Source organism: Carettochelys insculpta, chromosome 30 (genome assembly GCF_033958435.1).
Source record: "Carettochelys insculpta isolate YL-2023 chromosome 30, ASM3395843v1, whole genome shotgun sequence".
In the NCBI taxonomy this organism is placed as follows: Eukaryota; Metazoa; Chordata; order Testudines; family Carettochelyidae; genus Carettochelys; species Carettochelys insculpta.
The window spans coordinates 3721357-3747814 of NC_134166.1; the positions used below are offsets into that span (position 1 = coordinate 3721357).

The 26458-nt window shown below is 58.1% G+C and overlaps 1 protein-coding gene across 3 annotated transcripts in view; it reads right to left on the reverse strand.

Moving 5' to 3' along the window:
* The window catches only part of INSRR (insulin receptor related receptor), a 43539-nt gene continuing 17081 nt past the window's right edge, over positions 1 to 26458 (reverse strand). For 2 of the 3 annotated variants that reach the window (XM_074980860.1, XM_074980861.1), the window contains exons 3-22: positions 23682 to 23994; positions 23211 to 23353; positions 22225 to 22369; positions 21505 to 21719; positions 18544 to 18670; positions 17674 to 17912; positions 16998 to 17165; positions 15453 to 15648; positions 14432 to 14473; positions 13946 to 14241; positions 13188 to 13324; positions 11781 to 11946; positions 10786 to 10894; positions 6731 to 6801; positions 5814 to 6043; positions 4535 to 4645; positions 2439 to 2598; positions 1738 to 1867; positions 1287 to 1421; positions 1 to 326 (exon numbers count right to left, since the gene is read on the reverse strand). In XM_074980860.1, coding sequence (XP_074836961.1) covers positions 2 to 326; positions 1287 to 1421; positions 1738 to 1867; positions 2439 to 2598; positions 4535 to 4645; positions 5814 to 6043; positions 6731 to 6801; positions 10786 to 10894; positions 11781 to 11946; positions 13188 to 13324; positions 13946 to 14241; positions 14432 to 14473; positions 15453 to 15648; positions 16998 to 17165; positions 17674 to 17912; positions 18544 to 18670; positions 21505 to 21719; positions 22225 to 22369; positions 23211 to 23353; positions 23682 to 23994 — 3458 coding nt within the window. In that variant the 3' untranslated portion in view covers position 1. The remainder of the gene's footprint in view (positions 327 to 1286; positions 1422 to 1737; positions 1868 to 2438; positions 2599 to 4534; positions 4646 to 5813; positions 6044 to 6730; positions 6802 to 10785; positions 10895 to 11780; positions 11947 to 13187; positions 13325 to 13945; positions 14242 to 14431; positions 14474 to 15452; positions 15649 to 16997; positions 17166 to 17673; positions 17913 to 18543; positions 18671 to 21504; positions 21720 to 22224; positions 22370 to 23210; positions 23354 to 23681; positions 23995 to 26458) is intronic. The other variant, XM_074980862.1, reaches the window with a different exon arrangement.

Sequence of the window (26458 nt, forward strand, 5' to 3'; positions counted from 1 at the left end):
CTCAGAGGCCCGGCGACCCGTTCAAGTGACAGCAGTTCCTAGCGTAGCTCTGGTCTTTCCGCAGGGCACCAGCTGGTCCGGGGCCACCGTTGGTGGCAAGGGGGAGGCGCAGGGTGGCCAGGGCAGAGGGGGGCTCCTCCCACAGGCGGTTGTACGTCTCCAGGTCGGGGGACTCACAGGAGCCCCGGCGCTTGTTCTCCGCACTGTAGAAGAAGGAGAGGCGGCGGAAGCTGGGGCTCATGTCGTCCTTGATGCTCTCCAGCAGCTGGGTGAAGCAAGGGCGCTGGCGGGGGTTCTGCTGCCAGCACCAGCTCATCAGCTCGTGGCTGGGGGGAGAGGACAGTGGGGGGAGTCAGTCGGAGGGGGGAGCAGCCCTTCCACACTCTGCATTCGAGCTGGGGACAGGCTCCAGACGTACCACCCGAAGGGCTAGCACTCCCTGTGCCCTGCCCTACCCGTGTCCCCTGCAGGAGTGCCAGCCCGGGGCAACTGAGTCTCCCACGCGTCCCTGGCCTCTCTGCTGGTGGGGGAGCAGTCAGTGCTGGCAGCGTCTGTCCCGCTTGGACAAGGCATGGCCAACCTATGGCTCTCGGATCAATGAAACGCACCCAGACTGCTCACCACCGCTCTGCGCACATGCCCCAGCGCCTGGAGGGAGAGGCGCGTGCCTGCAACGGGGGCTCTGCTGAGACCCAGGCTGGGGGGTTGGGAGGAACCGGGGGTGGCTGGCTCTGGGCGGGGGCAGGTGAGGGATTATGATAGATCCGGGGACTGGCTCTGGAGGAGGGGACAGGGATTGGGTTAGAGTGGGGGAGGCCTGGGGGTGGCATGTGGCTCTGGAGGTTGGGGAGGGCAATGAGCCGTGAGTTATCGATCTATGAGAAGATAGACAGATAGATGGGATGGGAGGGGTTAGACAGATGGAGGGACGGACAGACAGGCAGCTCTATAGGCTCTCTGTCTCTCACTGGTTGGCCACTCCTGCCCTAGGAAGTGGGGCCAGGCCAGTCCCTCACTCTGTACTGTTCAGGGGAAAAGACGGCAGAGGCCAAGAGTACCAGGCTCTCCCCCAGTGCCGCGTCTGAGCTCGTGACCTCTGGGCAGGTCCCCGTCTAGGCCAGGGGAGATGGGCACCATTCCCAGGAACTGGCTGCTGGCCTTAGGCCCAAGCAGCGTGAAACAGTGCCTGGACCTGGCCCTTACGCTCAGAGCCTAGAGTAGGAGGGGCAGGGGAAACTGAGGCAAGGCCCCTCCAGGCTCAGCCCTGCATCCACAGAGGGACTTACAGTTTCTCTGGGCAGTTCTCAGGCCTCTCCAGGACGCCGTTGTCCATCACAAACCGCAGCACCTGCTCATTGGACATGCCCTGGTAGGGCTGCTCGGCCAGCGTGGCGATTTCCCAGAGCACCACCCCAAACGACCTGCCGGGACACACGGATGGTCTGGTCAGCCCTCTGCCTCCCCCTGAGGCAAGAGCGCATTGATGGAGGAGGGGCTGACCCAGCCGGTCGCACCCTCCCTAAGTGAGATCTCCAAAGCAGAGCCCTCCTGTGTCGGTCACATCTTTATCACGACAAGACTTCCCCTCTCCAAGGTGCCATCCAGCATGGCTAGTCAGCCAGGTGCATTGTGGGAGGATCCCATCTTCCTCCAATGCATCCAATACTGCCCACCTCTGGGACCTGGATCCTGGACCAGCTGGTCAGTTGCAACGGCCCTGACTCCTCCCATGCTTACCAGACGTCAGACTGGGTGTTGAAGATCCCATCCTTCAGAGCTTCTGGGGACATCCAGCGGACGGGAAGCAGCCCCTTGCCCCCTTTCCGGTAATAATCTGTCTCGTAGATGTCTCTGGTCATGCCAAAATCTTTCAGGGCAGAAGGAGCCAGGGAGAAAAGGGGTTACTCACCAGGACCTTCTCTCCCTCTCTGCTAGTAACACTGGTGTCTACGCAGCACCTTCCACCTCTGCGGCATGAGGGGGCAGGGGAGCAACTCCCCGGCAGCCTGCTCCATTGTGTGACTTGCCCAAGATCGCTCACCCCCTCAACAGCCGGGCCAGGGAAAGAACCCAGGAGTCCTGGCTCTGTATCCTACGTGCTGAGCACCTGAAACAGTTCTGCCTTCTATGCACAGGGGAGACAGCCCAGCGCCTTGCGCTCAGAAGCTCTGAGTGTTGAGCGGGCCCCAGCCCCTCCACAAGGCAGGTGCCAAGTGGCTTGAAGCAGAGATGACCTCTGCTCAGGGACGGCCCGACTCCAAGAGGTGTCGGGGTTCAGCCTGGGGCTTGACCCAAACTCTCCAAGACTTTGGGGCCAGCAAACTGTCCTGGGAGTATTCACAGCAGAGGAGATTATAGAGTGAGGGGCTGAGTCTGCTAGGGGCTCAGCCCCAGGCCAGCAGGGGCAGAGGGAGCCTGAGAAGATGTCCCTCACCCACCTCCAATCTTCACCGTGAAGTCCTCCGACACCATGCAGTTGCGGGCAGCAAGGTCCCGGTGCACGAACTTCTTGGCGTTGAGGTAGGCCATGCCGTCGGCTATCTCCCCGGCCATCTGGATCATGTCCTTGAGTGACGGCGGGGGCAGGCCAGGGTTGTTCTGAGTGACACATGAAAAGGGAGGGGGTGAAGGGCCCGTCGCTATTAAGAGGTACATAGGCAAGTCCCTCTTTCAATGTCCCTGGAGCTGGCCGCAGGGCTGGGGGCCTGTCGGTCCCATGTCTGAATTCAGAGCCTCAGGAGACCCAGCTCAGCTGGGAACTGAACAGTTATTTTACAAGCAGGTTTCCCCGGCACTGCTGGGTCCTTCACTCAACTCACTTTTGTGTTTTGGAAAATAAAATGAAAACGTCCATGCTTCAGCTGAGTCTTTGCTCTGGGGCAAGGCTGGGATGACGTCTGTCAATGGCTGTGGGCCAGGCTGGGCAGGGACCAGGTTCCTTCCCTCTGCTTGTCAGAGGCTGGGAAGGGGCAACAGGGGAGGGAGCACTTGGTAAGTCCCTGTTGTGTTCATTCCCCCTGGGGCACCTGGTGTTGGCCGCTGTTGGAAGACAGGATGTTGGGCTCGATGGATTTTTGGTCTGACCCAGCCTGGCTGTTCTTATGCTCAGTGTGTGGCTGCCCCAGGGACAGAGACCAGTCCCAGCCCTCTCTCACCGCAGCAGCTTGGGGCCAGGTGAGACGCATCTCTCCATGGCCGCTGCAGCCCTAGCAGGCACAGCCAGGGGCGGGGTGCCTGTCCCCAGCTGGGGCAGGTCCAGGTTCGGCTGCCCACTGCGCTCCCCAGCCAGCCTCGGGAATGCAGCAAACTGCACTTCCCCTGGCTCCCTGACAAACGGGAACAGCCAGCAAAGTTCCCATATGAGTTGCTGGGGGGGCCCTGAAGCTGCCCCCTCACCCAAATCAAAGGGCATCTGGGCACAGGGAGGCTCAGGGCTGGGGCAATCCTGGGGACACCCCCAGCCTGTCCCTTTCACCTGCCTGGTGATTCTCTCTTTTCTGCATGGTTTTATGAGAAGCAATCCCGGTCCGGGTCCATCCCATTTTCCTGGCACAACCAAACCCCTGAGCTTGCTGTAAGCTGTGGTAAGAGGAAGCTGGGTACCAAATTTGGGGGTCCCAGCTCATCCCATTTAGGAGGAGTTCTTGAACTGACAGACAGACACACAGACAAACTCTATCCGAGATTGGGTAGATTATCTCTACTGTGGTAGTGGTAGCAGCCAGCTTTGGCCCAGGACCCCAACACACCAGGCGCCATGCAGACACAGCAAAGGAATGGTCCCTCCCCCAGAGAGTTTCCAAATGTGAGGGGGTCTCTCCTTCCTAGCTCATTGTCACACCCCCGGGATCGCTATGGAGGTTGGCAGTGAGGCAGGTAGGGACACAGACACAAAATAAGTAGGGACAGGTCGACTGATGGATGGACAGTACTGGGAAGGATGGCTAGAGATACAGTGTATGAGGACAGATGGACAGCATGGGGATGGATGGATGGACGGACAGAAGGACAGACAGTATGGGGAAGAATGACTAAAGATACAGCGTATGAGGATGGATGGACAGTAGGGGGACGGACGGACGGACGGACATATAGTGTATGAGGACAGACGGACAGTAGGGGGACAGACAGACGGATGGACATACAGTGTATGAGGCCAGGTGGACGGTGTGGGGAGGGAGGGATGGACAGCTATAGTGTATACGGAGTAGGGAGGAGAGATGAACAGACAGACAATATAGGGATGGGTGAGATGACAGGGACTCAGTGGGCCATAGAGTCTGGATGTGGCCCCTTCAGATCCGGCCCTGGGGGTGTGAAGAACATCTGTGTCCAGGGCCGTCAGCCCCACACATAGGGACTCCCTGGGCTCACGGACAGCCCTCTGCCCTAGCATTCACACCCCACCAGCCTTCCAACGAGACTGGGTGTCAGCCAGAGTTTGGGTCCCATCTCCTCCTGCCCTGGCCGACTCCTGAGTTCCAAGCACTGGGGAGCAAATTAGCATGAGACCTTGCCCCAGTGAGCCACCTACCTCCGCATCTGGTCTGAGAGAGCGGAGGTAACTCTTCAAGTCCCCTCGGGTCATCAGCTCCATGATGACCAGGGCGGGCTGGCCCTGGGACACCACACCGAGCAGCCGGACCTATGGCCAAGGCGAGACAAGAGCAAGGAGGCCTGGGTTAGAACAGCAGTACCAAAGTCCAAAGGCCAGAGTGACTGAGCCAGAAGAGGCTGTGAGGACGAAGGGAAACCAGACATGAAGGATGTCCTCCAGCCAGAGCCAAGCCCTGGTCCTGTTTGGCAGCAGACCTGGTACTGAACTAGATGGGCCAAGAGTCTGTTCTCATACAGAAGCTTTTGGGATAGTGCCTGGGCCACTGCTCTGTGTTGAGGGTTAGATACCTGATTGGAAAGCCCATCGGCCTGTCTTGTGGGGCAGCCCCCTACCCTGGACTGGAGGGCCCACCAGTTTGTTCCACAAAGAAGAAAAGTCAGGGTATCAAATGTAAAGCTCTGACCTGACACACATCAGCAGATACAGCAGCCAAAGAGGTGGACCATTGATCGGGTCTGGCTCCACAGCAAAAATGCTGTAGCTCAAAAAAAGGCCCCTAAAGAAAGTGACGCTGTGAACGGGGAGGGGCTACAAGGGAGAGTAGGGCTGAAATTCCATAGGCAAGAGAAAATGACTTTTTGCCCCTTTAAAGAAAATTTCTGCAAGAAACTGTCTGTGTTCAACAAGATTTTTTCACGTTTCCATTATAGAAAAACCTTCAAAATCATAAATTTTCCTGTGTTCAGCGGAAACTTTTCAGATATTGACTTTTTGAATTAGGAAGGAAGGAAGACGGGAATATTTACCAATCAGTTCTCGCATTCAGTTAAAATGGGAGCTGGTCCAAATTTTTCAAATTTCATGTGAACACACTGAGCATGTGAATTCTAAGGGGGAAGATGTGAAGCGATATTTTGGGGAATTCCCCCGTTTTTCAAGGAGCTGATCAAAATCATTTAAAAATTTCAAAGTCTTAATTGTGATGAAAGAAAAAATAAAGGCAAACAACAGGGAAAAGGGTCTAAAATATTTCTAATGAATAGATTCCAAAGCAAGAAGGGACGATTCTAATAATCTCATCTGATCTGCTGCTTGGTGTAGGCCAGAAAACACCACCCAGGGATTCCTACCCCAAGCCTGTAGCTTGTGGTTGAGCTAGTAGAAAGGCATCCGGGCTTGAGCTGAGATGGAAACTTTATCACGACCAGCCCATGCTAGGACCTGCTCTCGTCCTCTCCCCACCAGTCACACATACCACGTGATGACACTTAAATGCCTTCATGACTGAGGCCTCGTTCAGGAATTCAATCCGCTCCCGCATGGTGGCCAGCTCGTTGACAGTCTTCAAGGCCACCTTTGTCTCCTCGCCCTCCTTCTCGATGCCCTGGGCGATGCCTTCGTAGACCATCCCAAAAGACCCCTGCCCCAACTCCCGGGTCACTGTGATCTTATCCCGTGACACTTCCCACTCATCCGGGATGTACACTGGCGAAGAAGAGACAGGCCAGGATTACACCGATGCTACTGCAAGGTGCTTTCAGGCACCCTCAAGTGGCTGAGCCACAAAGGAAAATCACAGTCTACTACTGCCACAAGCTGAGGGAGCTGCCCCTTTAGCTCAGGCTCTGAGTGCTGCTGGTTCCATCCTGGCTGGGGTCCACAGCGTGGCGTTTGGCTGCGGGGCCAAGCTCATGGGTGAGGGGATGGGACTGGGCCTTTAGGAGTCTCAGAGGTGAGACAAATGGCTGGAGGTTTAAAAGCCAAGTGCATGTGCTCATGGGAACCCTGCACACAAAACTGCCCAGCCAGGCGACGTGCTGTGGGACTGACTCACAGACAGCCAGATCCTGGCCATCCGCCGTGCCCACCAAAATGGAACGGCCTCCTTGCAGCCACTCCAAGGATGCAGGATGAGGGCCAGAGGGGCAGCCCTAGAGAACTTCACAATACGATTCCTGTCGTGCACTGAGAGAGTGAGCCAGGCCCAAAAGTCCAGTGGGCAACACTGACACTACCCGCCTGCATGACCATACCTCACCCCGTGCCTCAGTTTCCCCCACCTCTAAAGAGGTGATATCACTTAGCAGCCACTTGACACTGGAACCAGAAATCGTCATTCCTTGGAAGCTGCCCAACTTGTCCCAGCCCCTGTCTGGAGAGCTCCATACGTACTGTCTGAGGTGCTGAAGTATTCTGGATTGACCGAGGCATAGAGCGTGCCGCTCGGGTATCCATCGTTGTTCCTATGTCAGGGGGTGGGGAAAAGCAGGACAGAAATAAGTGCCTCACTCTGACAACATCCAGCCAGGCTAGCAAGTCATTGCCAGTCAAGCAAGCTCCTGGAGACGTCCCACACGCAATGGGGACCTGCTCTAACTCCTCCACATCCCAAGCCCCTGGCAATTCTGCTACTCTCAAGATACAGCCCAGGCCCAGTGTTCCCTGCAAGCTGTGCACCCAGGAGAAACTCAAATGCCACCCAGCTGATTAGCAGAGCGCCCACACTTGTGTTTTCATTTCTATGGGTGGTGCACATTTGCACGCTCCCTGGTGTGCATAAAAATATTCCGCACATAGAAGGGAAAGCTTCGTAATTCTGGCACGCCTGTTCTCCGTGGGTATGCATGAGGGGCTGATTTTCATTGCCTCGCACCTTGCACGGTCATTTACCCCGGGGAACAATGGCACACAGAACTACACCACCCTTAACGCACACAGGCATGGCCAGGAAACTTGGCCCTGTCCAGGAGGCACGGAACCTCCTGCAGCAGGGGCCAAACCTGTGTTCCAACAGGACTCCACTTCGGAGCAGTCCGGGGCAGACAGGTGGGGCCCTGAGACAATGCAGTCGCTAGGCTCCCCCGCCCAATATATTCAAATCTATTCATGCTTATTATTCCTCATGGTACGTAATAAAATGACACAATCTGAAAAGCAGAATGACGTGACATTTTGCTCTTGTTCCATTGAAGTGAGTTGTTTAAACCAAATGGAGCGATAAAGCCTGGGAGCCCCTCATGCCTGGCAGCCCTGGGGCAACTGCCCCCTTTCGCCTTTATGTTAATCCGCCACTGGAGCAGTTTGTGAAACACTCCTGAAAGCTCAAAAGGGGAAGTTGCAGCTACTGGGGAAAATGCAAATCCTGCCAAACTGCCCGGCAGATTCCTATTCTACCAGGGCCCCGGCACACCCCATTTTGGGAGCACGCAGCCCCGGGAAGCGGATGAGTGATATCTGACACCCCTTTTAAATGGGAACGTACAACGGGGCCTTTGTGGAGACAAGAATCAGGCCCAAAGACAGAAGGGATCTGGCGCCTGCGAGCTGCATGGAGATCCAGGTCTCTCAACACACACCTGGATTTCAGCTCTCCCATTCGCACCCAGAGATACCTCTGGTTCACAGCCCAAGCCCAGAGCAGCTGGGTCTAGCCAAGCCAAGCTGCTGTCGACTCCTACCAGCCACAGCAGGGGGTGTGCCAGCTCGGTCTGGGGAGCTGAGGGCTCCCGGGACCGCGGGATGGGTATTTTCTGCAAACCGAGGCGAGCTAAGGCTCAGCAGCTGGTGTTCACCTGTTCTGACTGGGGCAAGCAGATCAAACCGAGGGAGGCGGCGCCCTATCTGAGCTGGGATCTGAGACCCACTGTCACGTACGCCCAGGCTCCAGGCGCACGAAAGATTCGGAACAAAAAGCAGTCAAGTAGCACTTTGAAGACTAGCAAAATGGTTTATTAGGTGAGCTTTCGTGGGACAGACCCACGAAGTTGGGAATCAGCACCGGTCACCTTGGCGGAGGGCGGAAGGGGAAATCGGGGGGTGAAAGCCGACGATGGCAAAGGAGCTCCTTGAATTCTGGGGCCTCTGACTGCAGCCACCCCACCCCCAAATCCCATCATTCCCCCCACCCCCTCCAGAGGCTTTTAAGCAAATTTGACCTCATCTGTCAAGAGCGGCTGTTACCCAGGGAATATGCACAGCACACTAGACTGAGTTACTAGTTCCATGGCTGGTCTGGCTGGGTTCTGGCAGCTTCTGGCACATTATACCCTATTCCTGGACAGGTTTCCAAACACCAGGAGCCTGGACTCTAAATACACCCAGTCCTAAACTTGGGCAGAGGAGTAAAGGGTGGGGCAGAGGGTGGGTTCCTGTATGGTATCTCTGTGTTCCATGGGAACAGCCATGCTGGCTCAGACTAAAGGTCCAGCTAACCCAGTGTCCTCTCTTGCGACAGTGACCAACGCCGGGTGCCCCAGAGGGAACGAACAGAATGGAGTTTTCAAGTGATCCCTCCCCTGTCACCTATTCCCAGCTCCTGACAGAGGCTAAGGACACCCTCCCTGCCCATCTAGGTTAATAGCCTCTGATGGACCTCCTCCAGGAATGCATCTAGCTCTTTTCTGAACCCTGTGATAGTCTTGGCCTTCGCAGCACCCTCCAGCGAGGAGTTCCACAGATGGGCTGTGTGAAGAAATAGTCCATTTGCTTTGTTTGAAACCTGTCATGAATTTCATTTGGGAACGGAACATCTTGCTGCGGACAGCTCGGCAGGCAAGGCAGCTGTGCAAAATGCCAGGAAGTTCTTGCCCTACGCTGGAAACAGAGGCCCAGGCCTTGTGGGGCGCCCCCCAGCTGGATGCCCAGCCCAGCCAGAGAAGGGAACAGAGGTGAATTTTGTGCCTCCTGAATTCTGAGCCAGTCGAGTGGACCCAGGGCTGCCCGAATAACAAAGCAATGTCCCACTGCTGAGACACAGCCTGTTCCCAACATGTCCCCTCACGCTGGGGTGGGAAACGTACCCTAAAAAGTTACTTGAGTAAAAGTTGAGCCACTTGGGAGGCAATGCAACTAGGTAAAAGTCAAGTTGTCTTTTGGAAAGATACTTGAGTAAAAGTGCACATACCTTACACCTTAATTGTACTCCGGTACCTAGAAGTGAAAGGCAGCCATCCTACGGAAATCCATGGGTACTTGAGTACAGTTAAGCTGTGATTCATGGGTACTTTTACTAACGTAAAAACAAACAAGCTCTCCTGGAGCACTTTAAAGACTAACAGAATAATCGATTAGGTGATGAGCTTTCGTGGGACAGACCCACTTGTTTTGCAGATGTGGAAAATTCTGAATTTTCCAGATCTGAAGAAGTGGGTCTGTCCCAGGAAAGCTCATCACCTAATCAATTATTCTGTTAGTCTTTAAAGCGCTCCAGGAGAGCTTGTTTGTTCTGATCGAATAGAGGCTACCACAGCTCTCTCTCTAGCTACGTCTACACGTGAAGCCTACATCGAAGTAGCTTATTTCGATGTAGCGACATCGAAATAGGCTATTTTGATGAATAACGTCTACACATCCTCCAGGGCTGGCAACGTCGACGTTCAACATTGACGTTGGGCAGCACCACATCGAAATAGGCGCTGCGAGGGAATGTCTACATGCCAAAGTAGCACACATCGAAATAAGGGTGCCAGGAACAGCTGCAGACAGGGTCACAGGGTGGACTCAACAGCAAGCCGCTCCCTTAAAGGGCCCCTCCAAGACACAGTTGCACTAAACAACACGAGATCCACAGAGCTGACAACTGGTTGCAGACCCTGTGCCTGCAGCATGAATCCCCAGCTGCAGCAGCAGCAGCCAGAAGCCCTGGGCTAAGGGCTGCTGCACACGGTGACCATAGAGCCCCGCACGGGCTGGAGAGAGAGCGTCTCTCAACCCCCCAGCTGATGGCTGCAATGGAGGACCCCACTATTTCGATGGTGCGGGATGCGGATCGTCTACATGTGCCCTACTTCGACGTTCAACTTCGAAGTAGGGCGCTATTCCCATCCCCTCACGGGGTTAGCGGCTTCAACGTCTCGCCGCCTAACGTCGATGTTAACATCGAAATAGCGCCCGGCGCGTGTAGCCGTGACGGGCGCTATTTCGAAGTTAGTGCCGCTACTTCGAAGTAGGGTGCACGTGTAGACGCGGCTTCTGTCACCTTACTCAAGCACTTTTCCAGAAGGCCTTTTTTTTAAAAACTTTTACTTAATTCCATTGTTCTTCAAGCAGCTGCACTTTTACTCAGGTAACTTTTGGGGTACGTTTTCCACCTCTGGGAACAGCACCTTTGCACAGCTCCTCCCCGAGGCCTAGAAACATGGACATGGCAGGTAGCTAGTGGGATTCCACAGCCAGGTCCCAGAGCCGGTAGCTCCCCCGTCCCAGCCTCCCCCCGTGGCGGTCCCTACCTGCGCTTGTTATAGAAGAAGATGAAGACGACCAGGCAGGCGATCAGCACCATGAGGACAATGGGCATGGTGGTCAGCAGCACGTAGACACCGCCCGACTCCTCCTCTGCTGTGTGGTGGAAGCGGGGATAAACAGGCTGGTCACTGAGGCACTAACAGCAGAGCTCCCCTCATCCTGCTGGGCACAGAGAGCTCTCCTACACCAGTGGCTGCTCTCCAGAGAGGATAATAACCTACAACAGCTGCCAGCTCATGGAGTTCAATGGCTGGTCCGTATAAAGAACAGCAGCCTAATGCCACTGTCAATTTAAAGAAGTTCAGGGTCTGGTTCATACAGACCAGTGGTCCCCAGCCAGGGGTCCACAGTGAGGACACTGTGGGGGGGCATGAGAAAAATAAAAGATAAATCAAAATGATCATAGAAAATAAGTTTTAGATAAATTGCGAAGTTGCCACCAACTAGTTTTAAATTAACAGGTTTCCGATGCTGTTACTAATTGCTGTCTGAAAATCCACGTGGTGGTTTCCTTTTCCATGTAATGAAGTGTACACAGTGGCTAAAATTGGCTTTGACTGGGGATCTGCGAACAGTTCGGGGGGGTGATTGGGGGTCCCCACTTGGGAAAAGGTTGGGAACCGCTGATATAGAGGATAACTGCCTGCTGAAGCTGCCGTTGCTAATAGAGGTCAGTGGCTGGTCTCCACAAAGCAGAACAGCCTATTATAGCTGCCAGCCAGGGGAGCTCCTCCTTTCGCTCGCCCAGCAGAGGTGTAGCCCCAGGGAAGGGGCGGGGCAGGGTGCGGCAAGGGACTTTAGGTTTGCACAACTAGGCAGCTGGCGGCCCTGCCAGGTGGGACCACATGTGGAACACCGCCCAGGTGTCGAGGGGACCACACCTGCACTGGCACGACTTGGTGCGTGGTGGGGTGGAGAGGTCCCTGGACTGTTCTGCCCTGGCGCCAGGAACTGCTGTCTGCTGGTGCCAGATACCTACCTGGGCCAAGGATGTAAAACTTGATGAGTCCAGTCCAAGAGCCGTTCCCAGCCAGTGAGGTGGCCCGTACCTTGGCGGAGTAGTTCCCCGGCTGCAGGAGGGTGAGGTGGACGCCCCTGTACTTGGCGTAGCGGTGGCGAGAGACACACACCTCCGTGGTGACCTCCTAGGGGCATGCAGGAAAAGAAACTCGGATGTTCCTGCGGACTCAGGGCCTCCACGGAGGATAGCCCAGGGCTCGGTTTTAGGTGGATTACGGCAGCACCCAGAGCAGGGCCCGGCTGCGCTGCCCACACACACTGTGCAAGCCAGGGCCTGCCACCCACCCGGAACTCAAAGGCTAAAAAGAAACCAGGTGGGAGGAGGTAGAGGAGAAGCACAAACCAGGGGAGGGACTTGCTCACGGGTAGCCTGGAAGCACCCTCTGCCCTGCACCCCACACCAGGTTGGAGGGGTGCCGTGGCTGCAACAGGCAAACATTTCTGTTCTCCTGTACGTCTGTGCTCCTAAACACGCTTGCCCCAGAAAGGGCTGGGGGGCAGGGCAGGGGCTGGGTACACCTGTAAGGAGAGCTCGGGAGCAGGCCCCTCTACCTCGACAGGAAACTCCACAGCCCAGAAATGTCCCTGGCAGCAGGGAGATTTGGGTCTCCGCCCAAGAGGGGCTGCAGCTGAAAGCCTGGAGTCTGACCCCTTGCTGGGCTGCAGAGGCACCATGCAGGGGCAGGTGGCCTGCATAGAACCCAGGTGTCCTGAGCCCCCGCTGAGGGCCTAGCCCATGACTCCATGCTGTCCTCCAAGCTTTGGAGACACCCAGCCTGCTCCAGCTATCGCAGGAAGGGGTGGGAAACAAGCCAGGGCTGGGCCGAGTCCAGGCACCAACTGCTGTGTTGGCCTGCCTGGGAGCTCAAACTGGGGACCCTCCCGGCTGCATGGACCAGAGCTGCTAGAGCAGTGGTTCCCACCCTGGGGTGTGTGGACCCTTGGGGGCCTGTGAGGGCATTGCTGGGGGTCCCTGGAAAAAAGCAAAAGATAAAGAAAAATGATCACAGAAAATAAGTTGTAAATAAATGGCAAATCACAAATCAATTGTTATTTTTAAATGAAAAATCCCCCAGTAAAGGTAGGAACAGCTGCCCAAAACTCCAAGCTGGGGCTTCCTTTTCCACTGAACGAAGTGCACACAGCAGCTAGAGTTGGCTTTGAGGGGGGTCCACGAATGGTTTGGAGGGGCAATTGGGGGGCCACCCCAGCAAAAAGGTGGGAAACCACTGCTCTAGAGCTGCAGCAACGGCGTCCGTAGGTGGGAGCCCCAGCAGGCTGGGGTGGGGACTGGCACATGCATGAGAGGTGGGGTGGGCAGGGCGGAACCCAGCGGCTCGTGAGGCAGGGGAGCGGCTCTTGTCACCTCGTTCTCCCGGCTGTACTTGATCTCATACTTGAGGATGAGCCCGTTGGGGTTCTTGGGCTCCTCCCAGTGCAGCCGGACGCTGCTCTTGCCGGCTGGCTCCCAGGTGACGTTCCCGGGGATGTTATCTGCTTCCACTGAAAGGGCCGAGACTGTCGCTCAGTGGGGAGCAGCATGGGGAAGTGCAGGCAGCCTCCAGTGCAGCTCAGCCCCCGGGGCCGTCAGCCCTACCCCCCACCGCCCCCAGAGCCCTCCTCCCAGTTCCCCACTAAGGCTGGTGGGGAGCGGAGGAGCTGGGCTTGCGGTTCAGGCTGAAGTTGCTGCTTTCCCCCCGGCCTCCAACCTGCAGCTCTCCCCGGCCAGCCCAGCTCGGGACCCCAGAGCCCCACAGAAATCTCACCTGGAAGGGACCTTGAGAAGGTACTAAGTCCAGCTCCCTGCCCTATGGCAGCACTGACTAATCCTAGCCCCATAGTTCTAACAGGGCCCCTTCAACCCAACCTGCAGCCTCCTGCTACCCCACCTCAGAGCCATGCCTGAACTCAGGCTGGTGGCTCCCAATGGTGATCCCCAGCGGTTCTAGGCTGAGACCAGGAAACTCATTGCACTTGTGGTGTCCTGAAAGCCCAGATCTCAAGCAGGCCTGCAGAACGGGGCGTGGGCCGGGCCTTGCACTGCCTGAGCCTCTGCAAGCCCAAAGTGGATGGTTCCTCGGTGTTGTTCCACAACCCCCTGTGCCTGCCCAGGCCGGTACGTACACTCAGGCATAGTCCGGGCGAAGACGAAGGTAGCTGCGCTGCAGCCCACGGTGTGGGCGGCGTGGTTGCAGGCGTGGATGTCGATGCGGTACTCGGTGAAGTGGCGCAGATGAGAGATGACCGTCCGGTCCCGCACCACCTTGTCCTCAAAGATCCGGAAATCTGTCTGGGCTTTGGGGGCAGCCCCTGTGCGGTTCAGGGGTGACAGGTTCCCTGGGGGCTCCACAGAGGAGGTGTTGGGGAGGGGGTGGCCAAAGCTGGTCACTGCCAAGATGTCCCTGCGCCTCTTTGGAGACCTGCAGGGGAGACATGGGGAGTAGGGTCTAGTGGTTAAAGGGGGGTGCTGGGAGTCAGGACTCCTGGGTTCTCTTCCCTGCTGTAGATGGGGAGCTGGCTCTAGTGGTTAAAGCGGGGGGGGGCTGAGAGACTCCTGGCCTCTCGTAACCCTACCTTGTGCACGTCAGTGGTATCTGAAGCTTCGCTTACCTCCGAAGGCTCTTTTTGACAGACGTCACCTTCCAAGGGGGTCTGGGAGGACACAAATAAGAGGGCAGAGCAGCAGTTAGCAAAGTGATGCAGACAGAGCTGAACCCCAGGGCCCACGGCAGCAAGAACCCACTGGCAAACTGATTCTCTCTGCTGGCCCAACAGTCAAGAGTGGAGCAAAATTACTTGGAACAAACAAGTTGCTTACCTGAGATTCTGCTGCAAACCCCATCTTGAGGCCAGGGTCAGCACAGGGATCAGCAAGCCCTTTGCAAACATTAACTAATCCTCCTCCCCATGCACCCCCTCCTGTCCATCACCCTTCACATCGCACATACAGGAAACTGAGGCACGGAGCGGCAGACTGGCCGTCTGCTCACAATGCAAGTTCATGCCAGAGCTACAGCATGGATAGAACCCAGGAGTCCTGGCTCCCATCACCTCTGCTCCAGAGCTAGAGAGAGAACCCAGGAGTCCTGGCTCCCATCACCTCTGCTCCAGAGCTAGGGAAGGAACCCAGGAGTCCTGGCTCCCATCACCTCTGCTCCAGAGCTAGGGAGGGAACCCAGGAGTCCTGTGTTCTGGAACCACCAGACACCACTCTGCCTCCAAAGGCAGGGGAAGTTCCTGCAAGCCCCCTGCTCTAAACACCAGCCCACGTTTCCCCTCCCACCCTTGTCTTTCCAGGAAAGGTTAGATGAGAATCTCCACCCCTCTAAATAAGCCACCTGCCCCCGGGCCCTGGGGATGGTGATGGAGCTGCTGCTAGGGTTCACCAATGCCCCTGGTTCCTGAAACATGGCCAACCCTGACACCCAAAGCATGTGGAGATGATAACGATGGAGCTGAGAGCCTACAAAGGTGAATCCCCCCACCTCTGGCTGAGCCCTGCCTGCGGGGATGTGGCAATGCGGAGTCTGCAGAGAGTAAATTCCCTCTCATCCAGCTAGGCCGGCCCTTTCCACCCCAGCTAACTCCACCCCCTGTAACCTGCCCCCCCAGCTCAGCCCCACTCTTGTACCTGGGGATGATGATGGAATTGTGCAGGAAGTTTTCAAACTTCTTCTGGAAGGAGACAGCCTCGCCCTCCATCTGCAGCTGCCCGCCGTCCCGCTGGCATGGGCAGCATCGGTCGTCCCAGTCGGGCTCCACCTCAGGGCCCCCGCTGTCATCCACGTTGAAGCGGGTGTCTGCGCTGCTGGTGGGCAGCTTGAGGCCTGGGAGTGAAGGCAGAGAGAGAGTGGGGCCAGGAGCAGGGCCGGGAGACCCCTCCCCTCAGACACCTTCCCGGCCCGGGGGCATGGCAGGCTGTCGGCTCTGGCCCGTGGAACCCACTGGGAAGCAACAGGGGGAAATAGGTTCCCCTGAGCAAAGCTTTGACTCCATCCCCATCCCCTCGCCTTTGCTCTCAGAGATAAACGGGGAGGTTCCTGAAACTCACCCACCCTTCCTCCACCTGGGTCCCGATCCTGCCATCCCCTCTGTGGATAGGCCCAATGCCTTCAGTATCTTCACCAACCATTTAGACAGTGACATACAAAGGACCCTGATAAAGTTTGCGAGTGATACCAAGCTGGGAGGGGCAGCCAGTGTTTGGGAAGACAGGATTAGAATTCAGTCTCCTGGGCAAACTGAGAGAAACAGGATGAAATTCAATGAGGACAAAATGCAAAGTATTCCCCTGCGGGAGGGATAATCAGTTTCACATGCACAAAATGGGAAGTGGCTGTCTAGGAAGGAGTTCTGCAGAAAGGGATCTGGGCTCAGAGCAGACAACAAGCTAAATATGAGTCAACGGTGTGATGCTGTTACAGGAAAAGCAAACATCGTTCTGGGATGCACTAACAGGAGTGTCGCAAGCAAGACACAAGGACTCGTTCTTTTGCTCTACTCTGTACTGATTAGGCCTCAGCCGGAGTATTGCGTCCGGTTCTGGGCACTGCATTTCTGGACAGCTGTGGAAAAATGGGAGAAGGTCCAGAGAAGAGCGAAAAGAAAAGAAAAAAAGATGGAGAAAACACGACCTATGAAGGGAAGAGTGAAAGAAATGGGTTTGTGTAGCAAAGCCAAGACTGACAGGAGACATAACAATAGTTTTCAAGTCCCTAAACAGTCGTTAACAAGGAGGAGGGAGATAATTTTTTCTCCTTAACCCCTGAGGGCAGGATGAGAAGCAATGGGCTTGAACTGCAGCCAGGAAGAGGGAGGTTTAAGTTGGACATCAGGAAAAATCTTCCTGTCGGGGTGGTGAAGCACTGGAGTAAATTGCCTAGGGAGGCTGTGGGACATCCATCCCTGGAGATATTTAAGAGCAAGCTAGAGAACCCCAGCTGGGGATGGTCTCGATGGTGCCTGGTCCTGCCATAAGCACAGGGGACTGGACTCAATGACCTCTCCCAGTTCCTTCCAGTTCTAGGATTCTCTGGCCTCCTGGGAGCAGGGCTGAGCCATGGGGAGACTCAGAGTTTCCAGTGAAGCCCCAAGACCAAGCTCTGAGCCCGGCAGAAGCACAGCCCCGTCGCTGCCCCGCCTCCTCCCTCTCGTTGGCCCCACCCCAAGGCCTCACCTTTGTGGCAATAGTCGTTCATGTACAGGTCCACATCCTCAGCCAGCTGCTGCCACAGCACCAGGTAGTAGGTGATGTTCCCATTGCGCTGGCTGGGCGGCTTCCAGCGCACGATGATGTGGGAGGAGGAGTTGGACATGGAGATGACGTCCCGGGGCACCGTGGGGGCTGGACACCGGCGTGGCCGAGACAGCAACGTTAAGCCCCCGAGAGCCAGGCCTGGAGGCCTCCTGCTCCTGCTCCCACCCCCGCATCGCCCCTGTGTCTGATACCACACATCCGCCCTCTGGGTCCCCTTGTCAGTCCTGGAGCTGGCTGCACTGAGGGGGCTGGATCCTGCCTGGCAGGGCTCACTGGAGAACCCCCACCTCTGGGAGAGCCGCCTGCTCAGACCCTCACCAGGGCAGAGCCTTCAGAAAGACGCCTCCTGCCAGGCGGCGGCAGTCGTGTTGGTAAAGTACTTTGAGTAGCTATTCAGGGTGGAATCATATCTGGGATCGTCAGCACCAAAGCACAGGCCTCTCCCAGGGAAGATAAAGGAGCAGCTCTGTTAAGAGGTAGCAGCAGTAGGCTATTATCCTCCTGGCGCACCAGCACCGAGTGTCACCAGCATAAGTGTCAGCCCCCTGCAGGGTTCCCCCATTCACACCTTCACGCCCAGTGGCCACCCGCTTACCTGCCGGCATGGTGCGGATGTACACCACCTCGCTCTGCGCCCCGTAGTTGCGCCCCTCCTCTGCTGTGGTCAAGGTGATGGCACGGACGAAGATGGCGTACTGGGTCCAGGGCTTGAGATTCAGCAGGGCCACTCCCGGCTCCTGGTCGTTGTTCAGCGGCAGCTCCACATCCATCACGTTCCAGCTGTTGGTGCCGCAGGCATCCTGCCCCACGTACTCGGTCACGTTCTGAAAGGGCCTGGCTCCGAAGATAGGCCACCCCCATGGCTCAGTGCAGAGGCCTCTGCAAACCCAGCCCTCTCCCTCCCTCCCACCCACTGAGTTTTCCAATGATTAGGGACATTCCCGGAGCACCAAGGGGCGCAGGGTGTGGCTGGCTGGATGGGCGGAGTGGAGGTAGGTCTCCTTAGGCTGTAGGCTATTGTGGGCCCCTGGGAATTACTTCCTCTGCCGCTGAAATGCAGCCACCTCTGGGGTGGAACACAGCAGCTATTTAACAGCCCCGCAGTGCTATGCAGGAAGAAGCTGGGAAGGAGATGGAATAGACTGACCCAAACGGGAACACTGTCCCCCGTCGGCTGAACTAACCCAAAGCACAGCCACATTTCCCAGCAAGGCTCCCGTTTGCACAGCTGGAAGGCCAGCAGCGTAGCCCACGTGAGCAGCCATTGTCCCTGTCCACCCCGAAACCGTGTGGGATGCCACAGAAGAGCAGGAGCGGAACCACCCACGCTGCAGTGCTCAGGCTGAGGGAGTCACGCCACTCGCTGGCGGCAGTAGTAGGCTGTTACGTGCATGGGGTCCAGCCAGGGGAGGTGGCGACGTGGGCACAGCACAGCTAGGAGCTGGGCGGGAAGGGGGGCGCTTACGATTCCTTGTAGTAGACGATGAAGCTGAGCAGGTCGCGGTACTCGGGGGGCCGGTAGCGCTCCCACTTCAGGAAGATGCGGTCGGACTCAGTGATGTTGGAGACGAAGCGCAGAGTCTGGGTCTTGCCTGCAATGGAAGCAGCCAGCGTGAGGGGCGGCGTGGAACAGAGGCCCTGGGGAGCTTGGGAGGCTGGTAGGTGGGGCCTGAGGGGGCTGTGAGGTGCAAGACCTGAGAGGCATTGGGGGCGCTGTGGGGAACAGTCCTGAGGGGAGAGGTCTGGGAGGGCTGGGGGGAATTTGGGGGGGCTGTGGGGAGCAGCTCTGTGGGGAGAGCTCTGGGGGGAGCTGTGGGGAACAGGTCTGAGGGGAGAGCTCTGGAGGGAGCTGTGGGGAGCAGGTCTGAGGGGAGAGCTCCATTGGGAGCTGTGGGGAGCAGGTCTGAGGGGAGAGCTCCATTGGGAGCTGTGGGGAGCAGGTCCGAGGGGAGAGCTCCGGAGGGAGCTGTGGGGAGCAGGTCTGAGGGGAGAGCTCCATTGGGAGCTGTGGGGAGCAGGTCCGAGGGCAGAGCTCCGGAGGGAGCTGTGGGGAGCAGGTCCGAGGGGAGAGCTCCGGAGGGAGCTGTGGGGAGCAGGTCTGAGGGGAGAGCTCCATTGGGAGCTGTGGGGAGCAGGTCTGAGGGGAGAGCTCCAGTGGGAGCTGTGGGGAGCAGATCCGAGGGGAGAGATCTGGAGGGAGCTGTGGGGAGCAGGTCTGAGGGGAGAGCTCCATTGGGAGCTGTGGGGAGCAGGTCTGAGGGGAGACCTCCGGGGGGAGCTGTGGGGAACAGGTCTGAGGGGAGAGCTCTGGAGGGAGCTGTGGGGAGCAGGTCTGAGGGGAGAGCTCCATTGGGAGCTGTGGGGAGCAGGTCTGAGGGGAGACCTCCGGGAGGAGCTGTGGGGAGCAGGTCTGAGGGGAGAGCTCTGGAGGGAGCTGTGGGGAGCAGGTCCGAGGGGAGAGCTCCGGAGGGAGCTGTGGGGAGCAGGTCTGAGGGGAGAGCTCTGGGGGGAGCTGTGGGGAGCAGGTCTGAGGGGAGAGCTCCAGTGGGAGCTGTGGGGAGCAGATCCGAGGGGAGAGATCTGGAGGGAGCTGTGGGGAGCAGGTCTGAGGGGAGACCTCCGGGGGGAGCTGTGGGGAACAGGTCTGAGGGGAGAGCTCCGGAGGGAGCTGTGGGGAGCAGGTCCAAGGGGAGAGCTCTGGAGGGAGCTGTGGGGAGCAGGTCTGAGGGGAGAGCTCCATTGGGAGCTGTGGGGAGCAGGTCTGAGGGGAGACCTCCGGGAGGAGCTGTGGGGAGCAGGTCTGAGGGGAGAGCTCCATTGGGAGCTGTGGGGAGCAGGTCTGAGGGGAGAGCTCCATTGGGAGCTGTGGGGAGCAGGTCTGAGGGGAGAGCTCCGGGGGGAGGGGACTGTGGCATAGAGTCAGGGGAGCGCCCAGGAGGGCTCTGGGGTATGAAGCAGGGGGAGGGTTTCTAAACGGTTCTGCGCTGCCCCAACCGGGGAGATTGCAGCCCCGAGGCAGGTTTGCTCCAGAGCCCACAGCTGTGACGGGAAAGGCTTCCCCTGCCTGCGACAGCCCCTCGAACAGGACCTGCCCCTCCAGCGACCACACACACACAGCCCAAGCCTGGGGACCCAGCCTGGACCCAGGGGCCAGCAGGGATGGGGCTGCCAAAGGGCCCCATTGCCCCCTGGTACTGAACCCCTATGTCATGCTGGTCACCACGGCCCCAGCAAGACGACCTGAGATCGCCTTTGTAGGGCCTGCGACCGGGCGCCGGTCCCACGAGGGCGACCACCAGAGGATGCTTCTCCAGCTGACTGGGGCTGGACACCATCTGCGAGTTGGGCGCCTAAGCACAGCCTGAGCCAGCCGCTAGAGCAGGGAATGTACAGGGAGGAATGAACCAGCCAGCTGGATGGTGCCCAGTGAGCGAAGCTGATGGAGTTTTGGCCTGCGCCCATGGGCACAGAGACACGCCCTGCACCCTTCAGCTGGGAACCACGCCAACGAGGGCATCTGCTTCGTGCAAAATGGACAGCGGCCAAGCCTGGCTGGGTGTAGCTGGAAAGCCTGGGTGAGAGCTAACCGCTGCTGGGCAAGGCCGTGTCTTGTACATGAAGACTGGGCATGTTGCGATTTCATTTCCAGCCCTGCGACTGGCTCCCCTCAGGCTCACGATTCACTGGGAAATGTCTGTGCCAGAAACATGGCTCAGTGTTACGCGGAGCGGTGGTGGGAGGCGTAGCAGGGAAGACGGGGTGCACGGTCTGGGAACATGCAGCGGTTCGGGGCTGGGCACTCCTGAGGGACCAAGGGGGCGCCCAGAGGAGTGGGGACCTTCAGAGGGCTGGTGCTGCTAGAGGCTGGCAGTGTGGGGCAGCTGACCCACAGATGGTGTGGACGGGGCTAAGGCTGGGTGGTAGCACGGTGCTCAAAGCATGTTTGCTGCAAGCTGAGTGCTTGGGCAACTGCCCAGGAGAGAGTCAGGTACCGCCCAGCTGATGTGCAGAGTCCCCACAGCCGGCAGCCTGTGTTTCTATGGGTGGTGCACATCTGCATGTGCCTTAGTGCAAATAACAAAATTTATTCTACACACAGGAGTTAAAAAAATAGAGGGGCCATTGCTCAGGGCTGAGAGCAGCTATCCTGAGTCTCTCTGGGGTCACTGAGACCCACCCAACTCATGTCACCCGTGGGTGTGCTCCTCTGGCTCCAACTGGGGCTTCCACCCCATCAGCCCAAAAGGGCTTGCTGAGGGAGCGAGGGGGGCTCTTCTCCAAGCCCACCCCACAGTGCTTAGTGGCTTATTGGCCCCCAGACAGCAGCATGGGGTTCTCAGCACCCACCCCAGTGGCCGCAGATGGACGTCCCCGCTCCCGGGTCTGTGAGGTGTTAGGAGGCCCCAGCCGGGCGCCTGGCACTCACAGGAGGCTCTGTCCCCATTGGTGCGGGGGTTTATCTCAGCCTTGTTCTGCCGGCCCTTGGTGCCCGTCACCTCCTCCATGCGGTAGATCTCGGACAGGCAGAGCTTGGGGTTGAAGGCAAAGTACATCTTCCCCATGGGGACAGACAGGGTGTGGTGGGTCCAGTCCCAGAGCTGCTGCAGATTCTGGTTGTCCAGGACATAAAGAGTGTAATTCCTGAGGGTGAAAGGAGAGGCGGCTGGAGTCTCTCTCACACACACACACACACACACACGTTGATGCAGCTGTGGGTGTGCACATGTGGAGGTCTCCTTGCCGGGAAGCACATGGGCATACAACACAGAGCCACACACGTACGTGCCGAGATTTCTCACCTGTGCACGCGGACACACAGTCTCTCTCCCCTCTCCAGGCTATATGAGATGCAAGCCACGTCCTCCAAGCATGGGATCTAGTGCCCTGGGCCAGGCTCTGCAGGGTCCTGCCCTCTGCCACGCATGACAAAGGGGCCCCTACCCCATGGCTGGAGAGACAGCAGGACTGGTGCCAGTGGTATCACAGAGGCCACCAGATGTGGGAGACACTGGCGGCCCAGCCAGCCAGAGAATCCAAATCTCTGCACCATGTGCTAACAGCTGAGAAGGAGGGAAGCGGCTGATGGGGTCAAGATGGGAGCAGCTGCTACCCCTGGTGACAGACACCGTCTCCCCAGGTTTCTCACCCATCCACCATGGAGTCTCCCCGGATGAGCTTGAGGTTCTTGAAGAAGGACAAGGAGACGAGGGCGAAGGAGTGCTTGATCTTCAGGAAGCCCGTGATGGTCTCAATGAGCCCCAGGCTGCTCTGCAGCTCGGAGACCAGGTTGTCTGGATGGGAAGGGAGAGGGGGATTTTGCTGGTGCCTCTCTCTTTGGAATTCATGAGTGGCTCGGGGACCATGCATGCAATCTGGTTGGGTGTGGAGTACGGCACGCAGTTGTCCTGAGTGGTGGTAGCTCCTGGAGGGCTTTGCCGCTTCTCACTAGCAAAGCATTGTGAGGGACCACACAGGCTGGAGAGAGAAGGGGGCACCGTGGTCCCACAGTCCTGGCTGTCCCTGGGATCCCACTACACCTATCACAGACACCTATGCCCAGTGGGGTGCATCAGAAGCCCTGACATCAGCTGGCACTTGGGGCTAGGCCAGGGTGAGCAGTTCATACACCAGCTAATGCCACCCCATTGCCATGCTGGGCCATTCATATGACTGCAAAGGAGGGAGCAGGGTCAATGCATAGAGCAGGGGGCTCCTCACTTGTGCTACCTGTCTGCCACCAACCCAGCACCCGCTCCTTGGTCTCTCTGCGGAGGCCGCCGGTCAGCAGACACAGGGGCATTTCCCAATGGGCTGTGCTGGAAAGGGGGCTGAGACCCAACAAACTCATGTCACCCAACACCCACGGGTGGCAGCTGATGGTGGTCAGTTGGCTCTAAAGGGGCCTTGCAGAGAACAGGTCTCGCAGTCACCCCTGGGCCAGGCCTCCAGCCACAGATGGAGACGCAGCAGGTCGGATACCCAACGGTGGGATAGACTGAGAAGCCTGGCTGGTGCTCCTCAGGGCCATGTGCTAACACGGGGTGAGGGAAGGAGGGAGGCGGGAGGGCGGGTTGGTACGTGGGTGGCGGCTGGCCTGTCTGGCAGTGAGGTTGTGGGGGGTCCAGCACTCACAGCCCCTGCGGATGTTAACGATCAGGTTGCCCTCGACGTAGGTGCAGCCAGCCAGCTCCTGCGCCACACGGATTGAGTCGATGGTCTTGGTCCCCACCTTGCACTCTTTGGGGCACAGCCCTTCACATTTGTGGCAGAAGATGCTGGGAAGGGGGAGTGAGGCAGCACGAATGTATGAGCACCCCAGTGCCCGAAGCACCCCCCCGAGCCGGGCCATTCCATGTGGGGGCATCGCTGGTGGGGACAGGAGGGATTCGGGGGCACCGCAGAGCTAGGGGGTACTGCGGGGGGCAGGCAGGCGGGATGTGAGGGGGTCACTGCACAGGCAGGGGCATGTGGGGGTCAGTGCAGGGGGCAGGCAGGATTGGGGGAACACTGCACTGGTGTCACTGCAGGGGTGGGGGGACACTACACAGGCAGGTTGAGGCAGGGGGACGTGGCCTGGCCTCAGCCCTAGGGAGAGCCACTCACCTGCTGTCATTGTGGGTGTACCCCGAGGGGCACTCAGACAGGCACCCCTCGTTGTGGATGACGAACTCAGAGGCCTCGCCGGGGTTGTCGGACACCTTGCGCAGGCTGGCGCAGTACTCAGCCGTCACGCAGCGCCAGCTCTCGTACCGGTAGGTCCGGGCCGGGCAGGTGGGCAGGCAGTGCCCGTTGAAGTAGAAGTGGCGGCAGGCCACGCAGGTCCTGCTGTCCCACGGCCGGCTGCAGCCTCCCAGGCACTCCGGGTGACAGCACTCCCCACTGGCGGTGCACGCGATCCCCTCTCCACAGGGGCACACTGAGGGCAGGAGACAGAGAGCTCGACTGGAGACGGGCCCATTCACCACCACCTCGCCCCTCCCAGGGCCAGGGCACTGCCTTGGCTCTGGCTCTGGCTCTGGCTCTGCCCAGCCCCTGGAGCTCTGGGATCACATCATAACCTCAGCCTCCATGGGCAGCAGGTCTCTAGCCCTCGTGCGTCCAAGGATGCTGGACAATGGGCCTCAAGCGTCACCAGCACAGCGGTGCCTGCCTGAGTGTGCCGAGAGCCTGAACCCCCTGCTCTGAGAGCGGCAGAGCTCTGCCAGGCCTCTCTCCAGAGCATCAACTCGGGGGGGCTCCCTGGGAGGCAGGAGAGGAGGAGTGCAGCAGGCCTGCTCCCCATTCTCCCCTTGCTGCTGGGGACAGGAGTGTGGGGCCCCGCGGAGGAAGACAAGAGGTTCTCCGGCCCGCTGGGAAAACGCCTCACCACTCAAAGGGGCAGAACCACAGAGTAGGGTGGAGACATGGCACGTCTCAGTTCAGCCCTCGTCCCTGCCCCCGGATCCTTTCCACTGGGTCCCCTACACTATTCAGTTTGTGGGGATTTGGCTGCCCCCTAAGAACATCTGGCAAAAGCTCCCACGCCCCTCTCTACGCCAGGCTTCCAGGTCAGACTACATCTCCCATGATGCTCCCTTTGGAGGAGGCAAGACAGTGCATCATGGTAGTGATTTGCCTGCAGAGCATCATGGGAGGTGAAGTCCGACTAGGGAACCCAGCCCTTAGCAAGGACTCCGGGCATGAGGTGCTCAAACAACTCCCATGAGGGGCCAAAGCAGCAAAATATTTTAGCTTTTCAGCCAAAGTGTTTCATTCCTGGCCAGACTATTTCCACTTCCCACCAATGTGTCGGGTTCGGGCAGTCAGTTTTTCAATGAAAAATTAAGATTTTCCACCGGAAGCAAAACTCTTTTCATGACTGCAAAAAATAGTGCAGTTGAAAGCCCCATTTTTCACTGAAAAAGCTTTGAGGAAAATTTTCCACTCACCCTAGCCAGGACTGTGGGTTTCTCTCCCTAATACTGCCACCGACTCCCTTGGTGAGCCACATAGGGAAACTGAGGCAAAGAGCCCATCAGCCCTCTGCCTTTGGCTATCATGCAAGGTGCTGCATGAGCTCTAATGGTCCAGTTCCAGGCGTAGCACTTCTGCCAACTTCCCCACCCCTCGTTTACATGATTACTCAGCATCTCGGAAGGCCCAGCGAGTCGGCTGAAATCCAGGCCGGAAAAGCACCAGTGGGGTTGAAATAGGACAAAGGGGAAATTTGGATCTAGAGAAAGAAGGGATGTTAGCCTGTCGGAAAGGCCACGGCCGGGTGGCCCTGCAAGTCGGCTGGTGCCAGACATGGTGGAGGTGGAAGGCTGGGAAAGGGGAAAGAGACAGAGGGACAACCTGCTGCTCTGGACAGGTATATGCACTTGCTCCCCTAGCTGCACAGCCTCAGGGGGCTGATTAGCTGGCACTGCGGGTTGCATGTGGGTTCAAACCCCGCAGGAGCACAGAGCTCTTGGGCTAGTGCCAGGTGGGGTCTGGGGTCCAGTCTCCGCTCTCCCATGGAGCACTTCCTGGGCACGTCATTTTGCCTTCTCCCTGCCTCAGTCTCCCCCATCTGGCAAACAGGCTGGTCATGCCTGGCGCACCATCTTACTGTTACACTTGTGCTCCTCAAACAGCCCAGGGACAAGGGAGGACGGCTGCGGGGGCCTGTGGGTATTCTTAAAGCAGCAGGTACCTAAGTGATGGGATGGGAGAGGGGTGTGTGGGGACCGAAGGGTGGGTGTGTACGGGGATGGGCAGATGGTGAGTGGCAGGTAGATGGACGGAGGGGTGTGTGTAGGGTTGGGTGGATAGATGGGTGTGTATGGGGTTGGAGGGAGGGAGGAGTGTGTAGATAGATGGGTGGATGGATGGATGGACAGATGGACAGATAAATGGACGGACGGACGGGTGTGTATGGGGATGGAAGGAGGATTGTGCATAGGGATGGGTGGATGGACAGACAAACAGACGGAGGGGCGTGTATGGGGCTGGAGGGAGGATTGTGCTGGACAGACGGATGGATGGACAGACAGACGGACGGAGGGGTGTGTATGGGGCTGGAGGGAGGATTGTGCATAGGGATGGGTGGATGGACAGACAGACGGACGGAGGAGCGTGTATGGGGCTGGAGGGAGGACTGTGCATAGGGATGGGTGGATGGGCAGACAGACAGACGGACGGAGGGGTGTGTATGGGGCTGGAGGGAGGATTGTGCATAGGGATGGGTGGATGGACAGACGGATGGAGGGGTGTGTATGGGGCTGGAGGGAGAACTGTGCATAGGGATGGGTGGATGGACAGACGGATGGAGGGGTGTGTATGGGGCTGGAGGGAGAACTGTGCATAGGGATGGGTGGATGGACGGACGGACGGAGAGGCGTGTATGGGGCTGGAGGGAG